This window comes from Scomber japonicus, chromosome 7 (genome assembly GCF_027409825.1).
Source record: "Scomber japonicus isolate fScoJap1 chromosome 7, fScoJap1.pri, whole genome shotgun sequence".
Taxonomy (NCBI): domain Eukaryota; kingdom Metazoa; phylum Chordata; class Actinopteri; order Scombriformes; family Scombridae; genus Scomber; species Scomber japonicus.
In genome coordinates, this window is record NC_070584.1 from 6,252,431 (window position 1) to 6,271,003 (window position 18,573).

General features: G+C 38.8%; 1 protein-coding gene and 1 long non-coding RNA gene across 2 annotated transcripts; both read right to left on the reverse strand.

Annotated features, from left to right (window-relative positions):
- Positions 1 to 4,759: 4,759 nt before the first annotated feature.
- On the reverse strand, positions 4,760 to 8,703 carry LOC128361529 (uncharacterized). Its single transcript, XR_008321589.1, has 2 exons — positions 6,567 to 8,703; positions 4,760 to 6,511 (listed from the first exon to the last, which is right to left on the reverse strand). It is a non-coding gene; the product is annotated as an uncharacterized LOC128361529 (long non-coding RNA).
- Positions 8,704 to 13,051: 4,348 nt separating this feature from the next.
- uhmk1 (U2AF homology motif (UHM) kinase 1) lies at positions 13,052 to 18,334 on the reverse strand. The gene is made up of 9 exons (XM_053322434.1): positions 17,694 to 18,334; positions 16,913 to 17,042; positions 15,975 to 16,161; positions 15,667 to 15,864; positions 14,932 to 15,026; positions 14,704 to 14,780; positions 14,520 to 14,618; positions 14,243 to 14,331; positions 13,052 to 13,690 (listed from the first exon to the last, which is right to left on the reverse strand). The coding sequence occupies exons 1-9, from the start codon at positions 18,007 to 18,009 to the stop codon at positions 13,544 to 13,546; spliced, it is 1,338 nt and encodes a 445-aa protein (XP_053178409.1). The 5' UTR covers positions 18,010 to 18,334; the 3' UTR covers positions 13,052 to 13,543.
- Positions 18,335 to 18,573: the final 239 nt, after the last annotated feature.

Here is an 18,573-nt window from a genome sequence, read left to right on the forward strand (position 1 = left end):
TCAGGAGAACTCAAAAGAAGGACCACTTCAAGGGACTGCAATGGACTAATATTATTTCAGCTGGTTGTATCAGGTCCTGGCTAGGTCTCCGCTGACAGATATATAGATAATCCTCAGATGGAGTTTTCCTGGAAATATTGAAAATATGGCCTAATAAATAAATCTGCGACACAGGACAACAGTTGCTCCTTCTCCATTCATTTGGATTATGAGCTCAACTTCCCCTGCGCACTGCTAAGAGTCCCAGAGTGACGCTACTGGTGGGTGCTGCCACCAAGTATCCATTTTATGCAACAGCATGACATTGTGTGTTTCTCTGTAATCTCTCATTACAGATTCTATTAGTCAGAATAAAATAAAATATGTTTGCAATAAACCAAAAAGTGAAAAATAATCTTAACAAAACACCTATTTTGTGAGTATCACATGGTATTCGCAAAATTCATCCACATTGCAGTTTTTCATTTTTAGGACACAGGGTCAAAGTTCAGGGTTCCAAAAGGATTTCACCTCTTTTTAAATGCTCTGCCCAATGCTCCTTCAGTGACTGCAAAGTAGAATTAGATGTCATTGTGCAAAATGAGACCACACTTAAAGCACACGTGTCCTTCAGAGGCAACACAGTAGTGCATAGTACAGAGCTGCAAAGGCGACCTGTCAGAACTGACGATCAAAAAAAGATGTACCAGCAACTTCTAAACACTCTTCCAAGGGCACTCTATCTGGAAAACTTAGAAAAACTGGAGGAATTTGTGGTAGAATCAGGCTGCAGAGATGAAGCCCCATCACCAGGAGTTCTTAAATCAATGACCTGCAGACAAAGACTGAAGGAAAGGAAACATAATAATGAAACACTTCGTCTCCAGAAGATAGTAGAAGAACAAAAAGAGGATCCTGAAGTGCTTCAGAAGGTTTTACTTCATCCCAAGGGTGTGATGCTTTGGTCAAAGAGAAGTATCAGCATTTTCCACAAAAGATAAAAAGAGGACATTGTGTACCTGGATGCAACAGGAAGCATCCTTAAAAGATCAAAAAACAGCGAGGGTCCTTTCTATGTGTACGAGCTGGTGGTCAGAAACCCAAAGAAGGGTTCTTCTCCTTTTCCAGTCGCTACATATCTCACATGTGACCACACAACAGCCTCTGTTCTATATTTTCTTAGTGCTTTTCAAACAGATCATGCAAAACAATATGAACACCAAAAAAAAAAAACACCAGTCCAATCATGGTAATATGTGATGGCTCCCTGGTCCTAATGCAGGCTATAACAATGGTTTTCTGCAAAACAAGCCTCCAGGCCTTGCTCCAAAGTTATTATAACATCTTAACAGGGAAAGGCACTGCAGAAGACTTTGGCCATCCTGCTTATTATGAAAATGCAATGATTTGTATTTCTCTTGTAGTGCGCCCAAACAACTACAAGCTGGCCATGCATGTGTTTGGACTCTTGACATCAGCTACTTCCATCAGTGAGTTTGATGAAATGCTCCTCAGCTGCACTGTCATCTTCTCCAGCCCTTGCAGCTCTGAAAATGTTCAGAAGCACTTTGACAACATTCAAACCATGCTGACAAATATTGATGACTCAGCTGTTGATGACAGCAACATTGCTCCTGATGACCTTGAGGTATACAATTAATATTATAAATAATGATTAGAAATATTGGCCTTTGTCAATGGAGTTTTAAATTCACAAACAGCTATACTGTGTGTGTGTGTGTGTGTTTAGAAATCACCACAGAGGTAGTTGAGGACACATAGAACAAGAATCAGGTGTGGTTTTCAGAAAACAATTTGATTTCTATTTTTAATTAATATTTTAATCTGCCTATGGAGAGAGAAGTTGGAGCTACTGTACACTGGTGTATGACTTCAGCATCAGATTATCAGAAAATGGTACAGTGAAAAAACTTAAAAATCACCACAGAGGTAGTTGGCAACATGTAGAACAGGTGGAGTTTTCAGAAAACATTTTGATTTTGCTATATAATTTGTAATCTGCATTGTGTGTGTGTGTGTGTGTGTGTGTGGGGGGGGGGGGGGGGGGACAGACAGACAACTGCGCTGTCTGCGGTAGTGAAAAAGAAGGACAGAGGAAACAAAAGTTTTGGTGTCGGCGCACCATGCAACACCATTAGCAAGCAAGTAGGGCGGACACTTAGCCTACTTTGTTTGTAGATTTGTCGTGCTTCAGCAAAGCCCTTGGCAGGTTGTTCAGGTCACAATATCCCTCTTTGACCAATACATTGTCACTCCCCGCCAAAAAAAGTAGACATGGAAAGCAGAACTGCTTGCTAGCCTGACCACAGCCACACAACCAGTCTTTCTTTTCGTACCATTCCATTCGGAAAGTCCTCACCATGTTTTGTCCCTTCCTTTGGATTAAATCCTTAGTTCAAGGTTTGGTTTCCCAGTTAATATTACGTTTTCCCCCCTTGAGAACAGACTACGCATGCGCGAACCTCCTAAACTGTTTGCATTCATTTTATATAAAGTAGAGAGGCCGAGATCGAGTCTGCCTCCTGTATTCACATACACCAGCTTTGAAAACAAGCTCTCCTGAGTAGAGGTCAGGGTTGGGGAGTAACGGATTAGCCTAGGAGTTACGTATTTAAAATACAAAATACGAGTTACTGTATTCCGTTATAGTTACAGTTTAAATTGGTGTATTCAGAATACAGTTACTTTCTTAAAAAAGATTACTAGCCTACTGCACCACACAGGTTGCATTATACGTATATATGCATATATTTCTTATATACAGTCTATGATTATAAGCTGCAAATCAATGCGCGAAAGCACTTTCCACACAACATCAAATGACAATGATAGAGAACGACATGAACGACCAAGAGGAGGAGGACAAAAATGCCTTTTTTGGCATGGACATACAGAGAACATTTTACCCACACACCTAATAAAGAAGGTTATTAACCCAGCAACTATTAACCTCTTAAGCCCGAGAGCCCCCTCCGGCAGGGGTAACAGCGCCCCCTATATATTAAAAACATCTCAGGCAACAAGCACGAATATAGTCATATGACCGTAACTCGCGGAATAAACCATTGAAGAAAAATCCAAACAAACTTCCCATTGTACATTTACAACTACAAATGATGTCATACCTTCAGTGTTTTTATGGTTAAAAGTTGTGTCTGGTCGCTTAATATTCCTAGTAACAGCTACTCCAATGTCTCTGGATCATTCTGAGTCGATTCAAGCCAGTTTCCATTTATTGACATGGCATGGGGGATCAATTGCAGCCTGCCGCGTTGTCCTCAATGCGAACACGGTCTTTGTCTCCATCTAGTGGTTGAACTGTGCTATTGTGACAGATTTAGCCAACTACTTTCTAGAGGGCGTGAACTTTCATTAGAGGCGTCAATCTTTCATATTGCCCTGTCAGCTGGAGCCCAATTTTTTTATTCATTCATCAATATTTAAGTATACAAATTTTCATTTTAATTTCCCCAATTTCTGAGCTGTGGAAATTAATAAAGGTAAAAGAAATTGAAGAATGTTGACTCTTGGATGCCATTTTTCCTACCCTGCCTCTCCTGGCTGCAAACCAATGGGTTTTCTAGAGGTTCAGTGCACACACTACTGTCTTACTCAGCATCAATTTCATTAGGCTAGCTGTAAAACTCATTTTCTGTATTTTAGTTTATTTTATGTCCGTTTAAGCTTTGGATAAATTAGAGCAGAATCAATAAACGTGGTTAATATTGTTGTTGAAGGTCCAGCACCAAATAAATAGTCTCTGTCACTAATTGAAAGGTGAAAAGTTATTCAATAATGTCAAAGCTATAGTTACCTGTAGCAATTATTAAACAGTACTCTGTTGTGTTTGTTCAGCATATTCAAGTATTTTCCAGTCAGTAGTTGTCCTGCTCTTACTGTTAATATGTTTTTGACCTATAGCCACCTGCTTAGTTAACACAATGAAAGTAAACGGTGTCCTACCTAATTGTCAGCTCACAAACTTCATGCAGCTTTTTCTATTATGAAAACACCAGATTCATTTCTTGAGAGGAGGTGAAACTCGACAAGGTTTAAAAACCAGAAAAACACTATGAACTATGGGTCTAACATAGGTGTGCAGCACATCTTGTAGCTGTTGAAGCAGGAAAAAGTTGTTGGATGTATTATAAGATCCCCATTATTATAAAACCCCATCATTAAAAAAAAGAGTGTATTATGTAACACATATCATCAAGTATCAGCCCTTAGAAATAAACCTCATGCAGCCATGAATACACTTGAGACACCAGAAAAGCTCATACAATCATTATTATCATAGACTTATAGTCATATATGGATTGTTTGTTTTTTTCTGATCTGCAGAGGTCATGTGGACACTATTGAAAGATTTTTCATTTATTTAAATCCCAAACTAGAATCCACTCTAGTGTTTAAGAAGGAGGCTAAATATGGTACAATTTTCTTCAAAACTGGAGAATACTCATACTGTAAAAAGGTCACATCACTTACTTACCTTTAGATGTCAAATCTTGTAATGTGTTCTCACTGTGCAGCAGTACGTTGGCAAAGCTTAGATCTGCCACAAGAGGGCGTCCAATGTAAGAGACTAACCACATAATTTCTGTTATGGGGATGGAAGTATAGGGTTACACATTATACAATAGGTATCTCCAACTGTACGTCCTACATGGCTTAAATTAGTTATTAGTATATTCTCCTGTCTAACATTACATTAATCAGACACCTATTGAGAAACAAGAGACCAGACACATATTGGTTCAAGTCAAGCATATTTTTATTATGAGATACTCAAAGACAACAGCATGAGTACCACAATTCACTCTTAACTGGAAGGCTATATAGCATGGACTGACTCACACCTATTCATACATGTTGGATGTGTCTTTCATACAGTGAACTTCTCACATTGTGCTTCCTCTGAGCAGAACAAGAGTAACAATCATTAGTTTTCAGTCAACTGTGGGACATTTCATGAAGAGCAGGACTGTTGCCTGATGATAAATTATCCAATGGTAAAAATGAATATGAACTCTTTATAATTTATGTTTTCACTGAGAAGCATGATAATTTATTTGGCCAAATTGATCGCCCCGCTTCTTCAAATATCCCACTGTTCTCTGGAACATCATCTAATGTCCAAATCCAACGTTAACACAACATTCACCACACTGGTTCTCAACCAGACTGGTTCATATGAAATCAAAAGGAAGACATCCACTGACAAAAGGCAACAATTGCCATTAGGATTGTCTTTTGATTTTTGTCTTAAATATTATAAAGACACGACATTTCTGAGTTGTTCAGACTCTGAAAAAACTCAATTACTGTGCAAATTATCCCATCTCCTAAAATTTCATGTTTTGGTATTTTGGTATTTTTAGGCCTGTGGAGCTTGTGCACTTTCACATTTATTCTCAAACCTGATAAGACAACAGTAGTAGGCAAATTTTGGTTTAAATTTTTTTTTTATTTTTATTATTTCAGGTTGGGGCTCACAAAAATGTCTTTACAGCTGGGGGACAGTGTCAGATGTGGAGGACAGATTTTATGTGAAAATACCTGAATGTTCTGACCTAAGGCAGACAGTTAAAGCTACACTAAACCACATTTCCATATTGACAATGGATCAAATGACTACCCACAATGTGAAATTGGTCTCTAATAGTGATAAACCCACAGAGAATTATGACACCACTCTGTAATTGTTCCGTTTTGGAGGTCAGGACTCTTGTTTCCTGGCCTGCACACTTGGCTATCACCAACCTCTTCTCCAGCTGCAGCAGCCAGCTGTTTTCATCAAAAAAAAGCTGATGTTGTTCTGTGTCTACTGGACGTATAAACCAGTTCACCATGATAACTTTATCATGAGATAATGATGTCAGTGTGTTTTAAAATTGTTCTGCTGACACCTAGGGGCCAAAAAAACCCAAAACATTATTTTTTCTTTAAATGACAGCTTTAAATCAGAATTGGAGTGCAAAATGACTTCTGTCGTTCACATTAAAATCATTCTTTTTGTGCCACCAGTAAACACACTGACGATCAGATCAACAAAGGATCTTTGTTGAAGTTGCATCACAGTTACATGGACTGTTTAAAAATGGACCAACAGACAACATTTGGAAGTAAAATTTGGAAGTAAAATTACACATTCACATTAATACTCACTATTTGCACCAATTCATGGAGTCTTATTGACTTGACAGCATACTCATGAAAACTTCAGCTGGCTTCAGTAAAAGTTTGTCAGCTTTTGTTCAGCAGAATCAAATCACTGATTCATGTTTTTTTTAATTCTATTTAAACATCTTTGATATAGCTGAGCTCCAGCTTTTATGGTCTGTGCTGTAGAGTTTCAAGAGTTAGCCCACGTCATGTGTGCTTTTGTTCATAGGAATGGATACTAAAGACATTAGTGTATAAACAGCTGGCTGCACTTTTGCATAATTTTTCCTCAGCTCCAAACGGATTCTTTCAAAAATGATTCCAGATCGCCTTTTTTTGCAAGCTGACGCTTCAGCTACAACACACACACACACACACACACACACACACACACACACACACACACACACACACACACACACGGAGTAAAATAGTCTAAATTTGCCCGACACGCAATGTTACACACATATCTGTCACACCAAAGTAGACAGCTCTTGTGACAACAATAATCACTGCCTTTAAAAGCCTCTCTATTTCATCCTCTATGTATGTTTGCACACACCTTATCTAGACACACACTAACGTACAAAAATGTGCTGAGAGCTTATCAAAGTCGAGCTGAGAGGTCAAGTGCCGTGAAATTAATAAAGCACGACCCCGAATCTCTGTCAGTGCACGAAGAAGCCACGCTGAGCAGCAAAAAAACAAGAACAGGAGAGAAAAGTTCACGACAGAAATATGGAAGGTAAACTGACTTTAGGCTGCACTTAAGCTCATTGGCAGACCCAAAGCGCAGTGGAGGAAGTGTTTGCAATGTGTCATAAATCATTTAACGCAGCCTCAATGAGTAAAGCCCAAATTTACAGAATTTGAAGAAGAGACTGTTTGGATTTTGCTGGTATTTCCCACGAGCAGGGATTTCCCTTTCCCTTTAGTACCCTCACACAAAAATCTGAATTGAATTCAAACAGATGGGAAGACCAGGACAAAATCTTGCTGAGCAGCTTTTAAAAGCTGGAAGAGTAACTACTAAAGAGGCTTGAGACGGGAAAACAAAGACAGGGATGGAGAGCTGAAGGGCCAGGCAGGAAGAGAACGGAGCTGAGTGTGTCGCCAAACACACACACTTCTCTAACTCTACAATATGAAGTTCAGTAATGTCTGGAAGAAAAACAACTGTCGGCTCAGGATCACCTAGGATCACACATTAGTGTGACACAGCTCTTACAAGCCATCTGATTCTCTTCTTCACCCTGTCTCTTCTCTGTTCCTGCAGACCATCACCCTGTAAATCACATCAAATCAGGTCAATCTGGATTGTTGGCCAACACAGTGTCACTATAACTGAGATAAAGTAGAACAATAATGCATAAATATACAGTTTGTACTAAGAGAAGACTGTTTGATATGTTTCCAATTTTTCACAGCTTCATATATCTGGAAGGGATATTTATCTGCAAATCACACATGTGACAAAACACATGGAACTATCTATGAAAGAAAAACTAACTTCATACGAATATATTCCCCAAAAAAGAAAAAAAAAGGCTAATTCCATCTAATCATATATTAATAGAAATGATAATTGTGTAAAACAGAACATAAATTGAGCTCATTCTACCAGAATGATCAGCATGCAGCAAACTTTATATTACATCATTCAGGTTGACTGTAACCTGAATTAATATTTGAGTCTAATATTAAAACACTAACAAAGGGTTTCCTGTTCCACTGCAGACATGGTAACAATTATTTTTAAATGCTGAATAAATGAGTAGCATTTTCATTCATTCATAAAGGCAGGGCAGTTACATTTAGTTCTAAAGTGCAGCCTTCGAGAGAGAGAAATGTGCTCTACTTGTTTCTACACAAACTACAAACTGTAGAAACCCCAAACTCCAGAAACAACAAAAAAATCACATACTAACATGAATCAACAGCAAACACTGTCAGCAGATTCATCCAGTGTGTGATACCAGATGACAAACTATCTGAACCAGTTAGAAACTGATTTGTTGCAGTGCATTAAGCAAAGGCAGTGAAGCTTCAAACAGGCTCTTCAGTTTATGCTATGGATGATTATAGCACATATGAGTTACATTAAGTTCTGTCTCACACTTTTTTATTTCAATATATCTCTCTGTAGATCACCTGTTTGTTTGTAACCTGTGGTTTAGTGTTCATGTCTCCTATCATACAAAGTTATTATTAATGAGGAGTGAATAAAGCTCACTTAAAAACCCTCGATATGGACCTTGATATGATGTGTGAAAGATAGAATAATTTATGTGTTATTTGTATCATTGTGTCTGGTAAGGATTCGCTGTTGCACCATTTGTTGCATGACTTGCTGCTACTCATCATTAAATATATATCACTATGAAGCCAATAAAGAGTATAAAGGTGGTGTAGTGGTTAGACTCATACCTGCAACCTGCATTCATTGCAATGTGGTCAGTGTAACACAAGCTGTCAGACCTCTCTCTCCCCATGTTTCCTGTCTGCATCTACAATGGAAACCACCTAAAAATAAAAGCAAAATGCCCCATCTCACACCCCGCCCCCCCCCAAAAAAACAAAAAAAAAACAAAAAGAGGGGTTTCACTAACTGGCCCTGCATGCCCAACTTAAAAAACAACTGCTCTATATTTTACAGGTCTGTCATTTTTTACATACTTTTCTAATATTTTCCTAATTTTTTAAGACATTTTCTGTAAAGTGACGTTTTATTCAGTGCACAGCAGGTCAGCTGAACATGAATAAATGTCAACTTTGTATGCAGGTAAACATATAGTTTCGCATATGTGAAGAAAATAGGTTCCTTTCAAGACAATTTTCTACTTTGCCTGCAATTAATACCAAACATTATGAGGATATTACAGACCTACATGTATAAAATAAAGCGTACCCAAAAATACTTTTGATCATTTCACTTTCTGATCATGTAGACTGAGTCTAACACTTCACATTCAGAGGTAACCCGTAACACAGATTCTACTCACACTCACTAACACAGCCCTTCCAATTATTCAAGTCTGCACTCACACAATGTCTCAATACCATGTAAATAGCTCAACGTACACACACTGATTTGTCATGCATCATGTCATCAAACACAAACAGCCAAAGGGAGTTCTTTTAACAATGTCCAAACTCTCCTTATAGTGCTTTATAAGCCACAGAGTTTAAGGCCCATTATCAGTAATTGTATGTCGGCCTTATGCCTTAGAGGAATATCCTTTATTAGAAAAGATGGCATCCTTGACAAACTATGGAACACATTTTGACAACAACAACAACAACACCGATGGAGCTTTTAAACCCCTCAGTTCATTCAAGAGCAGGAGGTTGCGTTATCTGCATCAAAGACTGCTCAAAAAGACATTTGAACTTTTTAAAAAGATTAAGTGGACTCTTACTTTTGTACCACAGACTGCTAATTTGAAAGTGCTGTATAGTCAAGTGGTTGGAGTCAAATTCAAGCTTTAATTTTAGATTAATTAGTGCCTTTGTGTGGCAACTTTGTAATTTACATTTGTGACATATAGAAATAAAAAGTTTTTTGGAGTCCACAGAAAAACTGCAACTTTTCACATTTTCAACATATCCTAGGACTCTAGGTTTTTATATCTTTAGTTGCACAATTTAAACATATTCTCTAACATGGGAAGGGGAAATACATTGTATAATAAAAATAGGTCTCAGACAGAGGATTTTTGTCTTCAAGATTAAACTATTTTCTTATTTCACATGAATATCTAGTTTCTTTTACTCAAATCACATTACCCGTTTGTGCTCTACAAGAAGAGCGAACCAATGTCCGCTCTTCACACATTGTCTTTAGAGAGCAGAAATCACACATTCTACCTCTTTGAAATAACAATCATAAGAATAATAATGCTTCTTTTGTATAAAGTAGAATTGGTGAGGAATAAAATGCATCCTTGCTCAGCTCAATTCAATAAACTCAGAGTTTTGCTGCTACAGCCTTACATGGTCTTGTTTGACAAGTAGCGTTGGTGGCTAATGTTAGCTGATATTAGCAAACTCAATAGCACACATTAGTGAGTTAGTTTGCTGACTTTATAACTCTTTTCTACTTGTGCTACTGTGATGATATCTTAGTATTTTAGCTAAATGTTAGTTTAGCATTGTAGTTTAGAGTTAAGAGATACGTCTGCTTTGACAAGAATATGAAAATGAACAATGCCGCTTAATGAAGAATGTGAAATGGGCGACTGCTCCATTTTATTGTCTGTAACAGTCTGTTTTTGTGTTCTGTTGGGAGGGAATTATTTTCTAAGGCATCTGCGACGGCTCGGGCTACATAAGGAATTGACACACACAGATGTAGCAAGACCTGTTGTTATAGCAGCATTTTGGTTGGTTAGCTAGCTTGTGAATGGCATAGGGCACTTGTGTAGAAATCATGTGGTGTTTCAGTGTGACAGAATGGGCTTTGACGCGGGTTGCATATCCACTAGAATTACCAAGCGGAACAAATAGACACAACAAAACCAAGATACCAAAAGCGTAACCAGTTCAATGTAAATAAGAGTACATTCCACAGCAAAAATTCAAAGTCTGCTGACTCTTTGTCTTCGCCGTCCAACATAAGCCTGCTTCTTTATGGACCACATTGGTCAAACTGTCTTACTGCCCTGATATAACCAATATAATATAACATCAACAATTATATAATAATGCTGGTTCCAAGAAATATTTCTTTCAAGTTTTTGAGAAGCTAACCACGACTCAATAAATGCGCATTTTTATGACATTTCGGTCACATTATGTATTCTTAGATTTCTTTGTTACTCAACTGGCAACATGTTTTGAATTAGTAACAACTGTAGATCCTGCACTTGGGTCATTCTGAAAACAGAGGCCCAGGTGAAATGTATTTAATTCCACAGGACAACAATATGCTACGTGCTAACTTTGGACTAGCCATCTGCTCAACCCAGTGGTTCATGCACAGACTAATGAACAACAGTATTTACTGAAGCACTGGAAGACTATTTAACATTACATTTTATCAGACTGGATCAGACTGTACCAGCTTTTCGTAAATCCAATACTAAGACTGTGTGTAATGTCCTTCCTAACTTCTTAGCTATTAGCTAGAGGCGACTTACTAAATATTAGAGCTTCATGTCTAAGCTTGTAAAGACTTCAGTAATGTGTAAATTAATTTCTTGGAAACGTTGGTAGTCTAATCAAAAGCAATTAACTATGCTAGCAGAAAGTGACTATAGTATCACTAGCCGTAATATTTCAGTCAAAAATATCAGTTTAAGAGAGCTAAAAATATATTACTTTACTATACCTTACTGCCAATCATTTTACTTTTATTTTTATTTTATCTATATATGCACACATGGAGAAATGTGTTTATGCCGTTTTGAATGAGAGGGAAATATCAGGTTGTACTAACCTAACCAACATTACTTTGTCATTTAGCCGAATGCTATTCTCACTGCATTTTGTAATTTGTGGTATTGTGTTATTCTTGTGAAATCTAACCTAAAATATTCCCATACATTTCATCTCATTTTTAAACAGCATTTTGTATGAGTGTTACATCTATCATTCTTGACCATATTCCATTCACTTTTTTACTCTTAAATATTATATATCATATATTAGCAATCTAACGTTAATTTAGTCAAGTCAGTTAGTTACATGACAGTTCAAACTGGCAGTTACTGGGTGTAATATTTAGTAACTAATCTCTAGTTTGAATGTTTATAATTTACATAATAACTAGGCTATGTTTGAACGTACAAACAACTGGTACAACCAACTCCTCGCAGGTTAGGATAGCCACTGCAGAAATCTCCCTCTTGCCATCTCAGTCTTTAAAACCACCATGTGTAGGATTTGAAAGTATCAGCTGTTGGCAAAAGCAGCACATAAACTGCACCAATTTCCACCAGTATTGTCTCAACTGTGCTAACAAAAACTTTAAAATAGTTTAAAACATGCTGTAAAAATTCCACACATTGCGTCTTCTAACTATTCCTTTTGTCACAGAGCAACAGATGAGAATGTATAACTGCTACTGTATGTCTGCTTTTTGTATCATCTCAGTGAGACTCTGAATAGTGATATACTGCTCAACACTTTGGCTATAGACTGTGATTCATAATACACCATCTCTACAAGGTAAAACAAAAGTGTACTTGGCTTTAATTAATTAGAAGACATTTTCTACTGCAGACTAAAAGTCAGCGACTTTTGTTCATAGACTCATTTTCCAACATATTTACTGGATCTGTCACTTTTCTAACCACACAAGACAAACCAATGTGTTGTCATGTGTTTCAGTGTTGCTTTGCAATCACAAACCTCACTATATCACCATCTTCATAAACAAGAGCATAATGTTGATATAAATATACTCAGAGAATGTCTTGTGTAAATAAAAAGCTACAAACCATAAGGCTACAGGACAGGGCACTAACTGTCCATGGCTTGCTCAGATAATGGCAGAGAGTGACTGAGTGAAAACTACCAGCTGGTGGAAGAGTCACTCAATACCATCTCTCACTGAAAACCATCTGAGGAGATGGCAGAGACACCTATCCCCTTGTACCATGCAATTCCCCATACTTAACATAACAAATATAATTAGGCAACAATAATATGATAATTAATATTCATGTAACAACACTATCTTTTGCCACAGGGTATATTCAGTTTACAGGGATGAGATTTTCAGGGTATTTTTGTCATCAGGATTTTAGGTTTTAGATGTAAAACTCCCATTCATGCATTTACCTGATCGCATCCCTGACTCAACTGATGAGATAAAGTGTTTCACTTATGATTTATCTAAAGTGATGCAGCTATTTAGATGTCATGTAGATAAAGGATTCTCCAACTTGATCATGTCTGAGGCACACTACACTACCATTTGATAAATACTTCCCATCTGCGATCCCTCATTACAGCAGATTTCAGTGAGTATTACACATCCTCTCAGCTAATCCTCTGAATGAATGAGAGTGAAGCTGAATTAAACAAGACATATGCAGGTCACCTTGAAGCGCTGGATGGATATGCAGTAATAAGATTATCGCACAGGATGGACTGGATGCGGAAGAAATGAGCTGTTTGGTGTATGCTCCTCACAGCTCAATTCAATTTACACTCTGCATGAAACACAGATTTACTGTGGAAAACCACAAGGATAACATGCAGAATGTCTAACTACACTCATTTACATTAAAGAGAATTCTTCGGACTTAAACTGCAGGGTAACCCCTTGTGACTTTGTGTTGATTGTAGCTATTTTTAAAGAAGGAAATCTTCCTTCTGTTTTTTTAAAAACATGCAAACAGTGCAGAAGTGTAAATTGAGCTTTAGGGTTTCATTGCACTGTCTGGTACAAGTAACCTCTTTTATAGGCGCTGAGAGGGTAGAAGGTGGCCACGACAAACTTCCCATCAAAGGTTCGGCCAGTCAGCAGCCTCTGAGCTTCTTTGGAGTCACTGGAGTTAGCATACTCGACAAACACCTGGGGGACACACAAAAGACATGTGGAAGAAGGGAATTATTAAGCATTTCAGTAATTACTTCCATTCCAGATGTATATACAATATTCTTCTTAGATTAATAATGTGTCTAATATGTTTTTTCAACAAAGAACAGTTAATTTCTCTCGTTAAAGTCTTTAAACAATGTCTCTACCTATTGCAGACTGTGGATATATGAAAATATTGAACTGGTGAATACAAGATGTCTCCTACTTCACTGTAAATTCCATTCTCAGTGTTCATGCACATGCACAAAAAAAATCCACTGCATATTGAAATGTGATGGAAGGATTGTGTCAGTGCCACTCACAAAAGAGTGAGATCATCCTTTTTCATCACATTTTAAATCTGATCTTTTGTTTTTATGACAAAAAAAAGTGCTGTGTGCTACTTCCTGATGAAGGCTACAGAATGTTTGAAACACATGTTTTTGTTGTTGTTTTCTTTTGACAATGAAATAGCTGTGAAAGATTGTTTTTTGTTTTCCAACAGCTGAACTGAAACTGTTCTAAAGAGGCGTCCTCATTAATTACCTGTCCTTTCCCTGGGTTCTCCTTAGGGATGAGCAAGGAAACCACTGAGCCGTACTTCTGACACTCCTCTTTCATGTCCTCCAGGATGTCTGTGAGGAACAAAGACAGACACTTTCATTGCTAACCATTATACATTCATAGGACTCAAGGCATTCAAATACTAAAATCACTTCAGAAATGTAATCATTTTAAAACAAGCAAATAATACAAAAGTGCTCTAAAACAATCTGATGAAACAAAATGACAGAGACTTAACAGATAAATTGCTTTGTAATACCTTCATACTCTTCTTCGTTGTGCAGATGGCTGTCATCAATCAGGTTGAGCAGCCGCAGGACAGGAGAGGGCAGCAGAACCAGGTCCTCAATGTGAGGAGCTAGAGGATACACAAACAGCAGAGGTAAATATAGCTGCTGAGAGATGTGTTCATTGTGGTAGATGTGTCAAATATTAAAACATACCGAAGGGAATACTGAAGAACGGGCTCAGCAGGGCAGTTTCAGCTGTGCATCTCTGCTTTGGATCATTGAGAAGCATGCTGCGTGCACAAAGTGACAAACATCAAGTATAAATCAATGACATTATTATTATTATTAGTGTGGATAATATTCCACTGCACAGTACGGCACATACCATAATAGACCTATCTGAATTACAGTAAATTCACTACTACATGTGGCTGAAATTACCTTTTAATAAGGTCTCTGAGGTGATAGACTGGGATGGCAGGGCACACCAGACTGTTGCTAGCGAATATGTGATCGACAATGGCCGCACTGTTGTCCTGAAGGAGAGAACAGAGTGTAGAATATTATTTTACATTCACAAAACAGCTTTTTCCCCCAAGCTGTTAAACTAATGAACACAGCCTGATTCCCTCATCCCACTCACCCACACACACTCACTGATTGTGGCCTACTGTTACAATGAAAATTGCTACTGTTTGCACCTTTTATATTGCATATTGCTTTGTTGCTCTTATAGATTGTTATCTATTGCTATCTAAATTTAATTATATTGTTGTCTGACCCTCAATATAATGACAACAAAGCTACTAAACTACTAAGAAAGACTTTTCCTCACAAATAACATTCAAAATTTGTAAAACAATTCAACCACTTCCTGCAGTTTTTTAAAGCCATTTTGATACTCTGCTTGCAGCACATGATGGTGTTAAAACTGACTGGTGGGAAGTGTCTCCTGTCTTTATTTGCATATATTTTTTCTTTTTTAAATAAGCTGAACTACTACACAATCTTTCCAGTTTCTGAACAACTGCAGAAGTAGAAACACTAATCTAGTCTCACTCTGTTTACTCTCCATGCTAGAATGCAACTTTTTGCAACACATGAAGATATTTCAAGACCTACTGTGACCTTTAATATCAATCGTACATTGAATTACTGAGTAGGGTTTGGGTTTACCTTCCACTCCTGTGAGCGGACGGTGTCTTTAAGTTTCATTCCTGAGAACATCTCCAGCAGGATGATGCCCAGGCTCCACAAGTCCACGGCGGACGTGCAGCCTGAGTCTCCGTCCATCTCCACCCCGGCCTGGGCCAGACTGTTCTGTAGCTCGGCCTCTGGAGCGCGATACCCGTCTGTCTGGATGTATTTAACGTCCTGCAGGAAGTCATGAGGCGTACCAGTTAGAAACATAGTCAGCAGATGTCCCGGCTCATCTTTTCCAAATCTATGAATTCCCACACACACATACACACAAATACACACACCTGGTTTCCCTCTTTGAAGCTGAGGCCAAAGTCAATGAGCTTGAAACATTCGTCGTCAGCGCTCCAGAGGATGTTGCGTGGCTTGAGGTCTGCGTGGACGTAGCCTTCCCTGTGAAGGAAGGCGAGAGCCTCCAGGATATCTCTGGCACAGTGCTGGACGAGCCACATGGAGTGACCCTGCTGGGGTCTGCCGAAAATATATCATGACATGAAATTAAACACAAAGCCTAAACTCTCCTTTGTATATGACAGCTTTATTTATTATTTGATCTTTAAATAGCTGTGAGACCTTCTTTCAGGTCTGAATGGCTACAGAAACAAGTACATACTATATACAATTATTGAAATACTCACATGCTAGGAGGCTTCATTTTTTTGGTCTGCACTATAAGGCAGCATTACACTAAACTGACTCAGTTCATGAATAGCATTAGACGAATTTATTTTACTTTTAATTTACTTTATATTTTATCAAGATTTATTCAGTAAAAGTAAACAATAAAGTCAACAAAAAACACACCAGTACACAATTCACAATAGGGGAACTAAACCAGTTTTGGCCATTAAGCTATTTGCACCACACATTAGTGCTGCATTATGTGTCATGTACTAAATCCATGTGCTGGTTATTTGCAGGACATTTGCTTTACCAGTAGATGGAAGTCTGTACCGTGCTTCATTTCACAATCACATATTTGAATGCTTTGAGAAGCACAAACACACTTCCATTCAGCTCCATTATATTAAGGGTAGCATTAGATGTTTGTAATGATATTGCAAAACTGGGGCAAATACAGTAGAAACTACCTGCATGGTAAGATGCTAGTGGAAAATTAATGTTATCTGGTAACTTGGGTGGAACAAATGCACAAAATCTCAAACACATGCCAGCAGTCAGGGTTAAACCGTATGATGAGTACTGACATCACTTCACGTACCTGCCACCCTGGGTACCACCACTGCCTCTCACCAACAGCTCCGACACGCTGACATCTAAGAGCTCCAGCAGGAGACAGCGGGTGGCAACGCCCATACAGCTGTGGTTGGTGAAGACACCGTACAGTGTGGCTGCATCGAGAGGAGAGAACAGATGCATCACTGTAAAACACAACAGCCTGTACTGTTGCATTCAGACGACATTACTGCATAACCTTACTATTAGACATTCACTTAAGCTGCTGCAGCATTATACTCAACTGAGTATCATGATTTGGGATTTGATACAAACTGATAGTCATCCCTGATCTTTTGTGTGGGAGAAATGTGTGGTACAGCTCATCTGCAGAGGTGTATACAGTTTTACAATATGTTATTTACATGCAACAACACAATGACATTTGAAGATTGATATATTAGTGAAATAAATTCTTATTTCCTGGATTATCATAAGCAGAATTTTAAAAAATACCCTGACATGTTGTAAAACATCTTAGAGAATATCAGGGCTAGCATAGAGCATTGATGACAAGCAGGTTGCTGTTAAATTTATAGATTTTCTAATGGAGTTTGGCATATTCTCGTTTTAAAGTACTGTGACACTAAAACAACACATTAAGACTATACATAGGCTTGATTAAAACAATCTAGCTATCATTATTGCAATGCCATCATCATGCAATGTTTCTGTCTCTTATAGAGAGGTATATAATGATATTTAAACTCCATGTCAGCTAATCCAGGTCTGCTGACAGGTGTTACGTTCATACCCTGCAGGCTTACCGATGTTTTTATGTCCCTGGATGTCCTCCAGCACCGATCTCTCCTTGTGAAACCCGTAATCTCCTCCCTGAGTGTCGGCCTGAAACTCCTTGACGGCGGCGGTGGTGGCTCTGCCTGAGCTGACCCGGTACACCGAGGCCGACACTCCCTGGCCGAGCCGCGACTGGACGGTCCAAATCTCGCCGAAGATCTCAAATAGCACCGGCTTCATGCTCTGGTCTACGCCGCCCTGCGACCCCATGATAACGGCGCCGCTGTCCGGACGAGGTGGCGGCTGTACCTTCGCGCTGGGCTCGGAGGAACCGCAGTGAGCCATCGGGAGACAGGAGGAGGAGGAGGAGCAGGTGGAGGAGAGGCAGCTAGTTGACAGGCGGGAGCAGCTGCAGGAGCATAGCGAGCTAACAGGGTTCAAACATGAACCTTTAGCAACGAGCAGAGGAGCTGGCTACACCCGCAGTCTGCTTCACACTAAGCACAGAGTCATAGCTGAGCATATTACACCACTGTTTGCTTACTGGAGCTGTCAAAATGAGTTCACAGCAGTCAGCTGACTAAACCTGAGCTAACTGAGCTCCTCTAAATGCCTCAACTAGCCTCCGAGTTTACGAACAGAAACAAACCACTTCCACGACGTGCAGGAAAACACCTCCCCCATAACGTACCGGGCTTTATTACGACATTTCCATCGGAGTTAATACCTCAGTGGAGTTTATCTGTTCCCACTCCAATGAAGTTTTGCTTGAGTTGTGGAAACTCAGGTTGTTGATATTAAACTGACTTCCGTTTCTGCTTTCCTGTCTGCTGGTTTGCGGTGCGTGTTTTCCTGCAGTCTGCCCCCTGTCGGTCAGGAGTGTCCCTTCACCTTTCCCTCTACCACCAT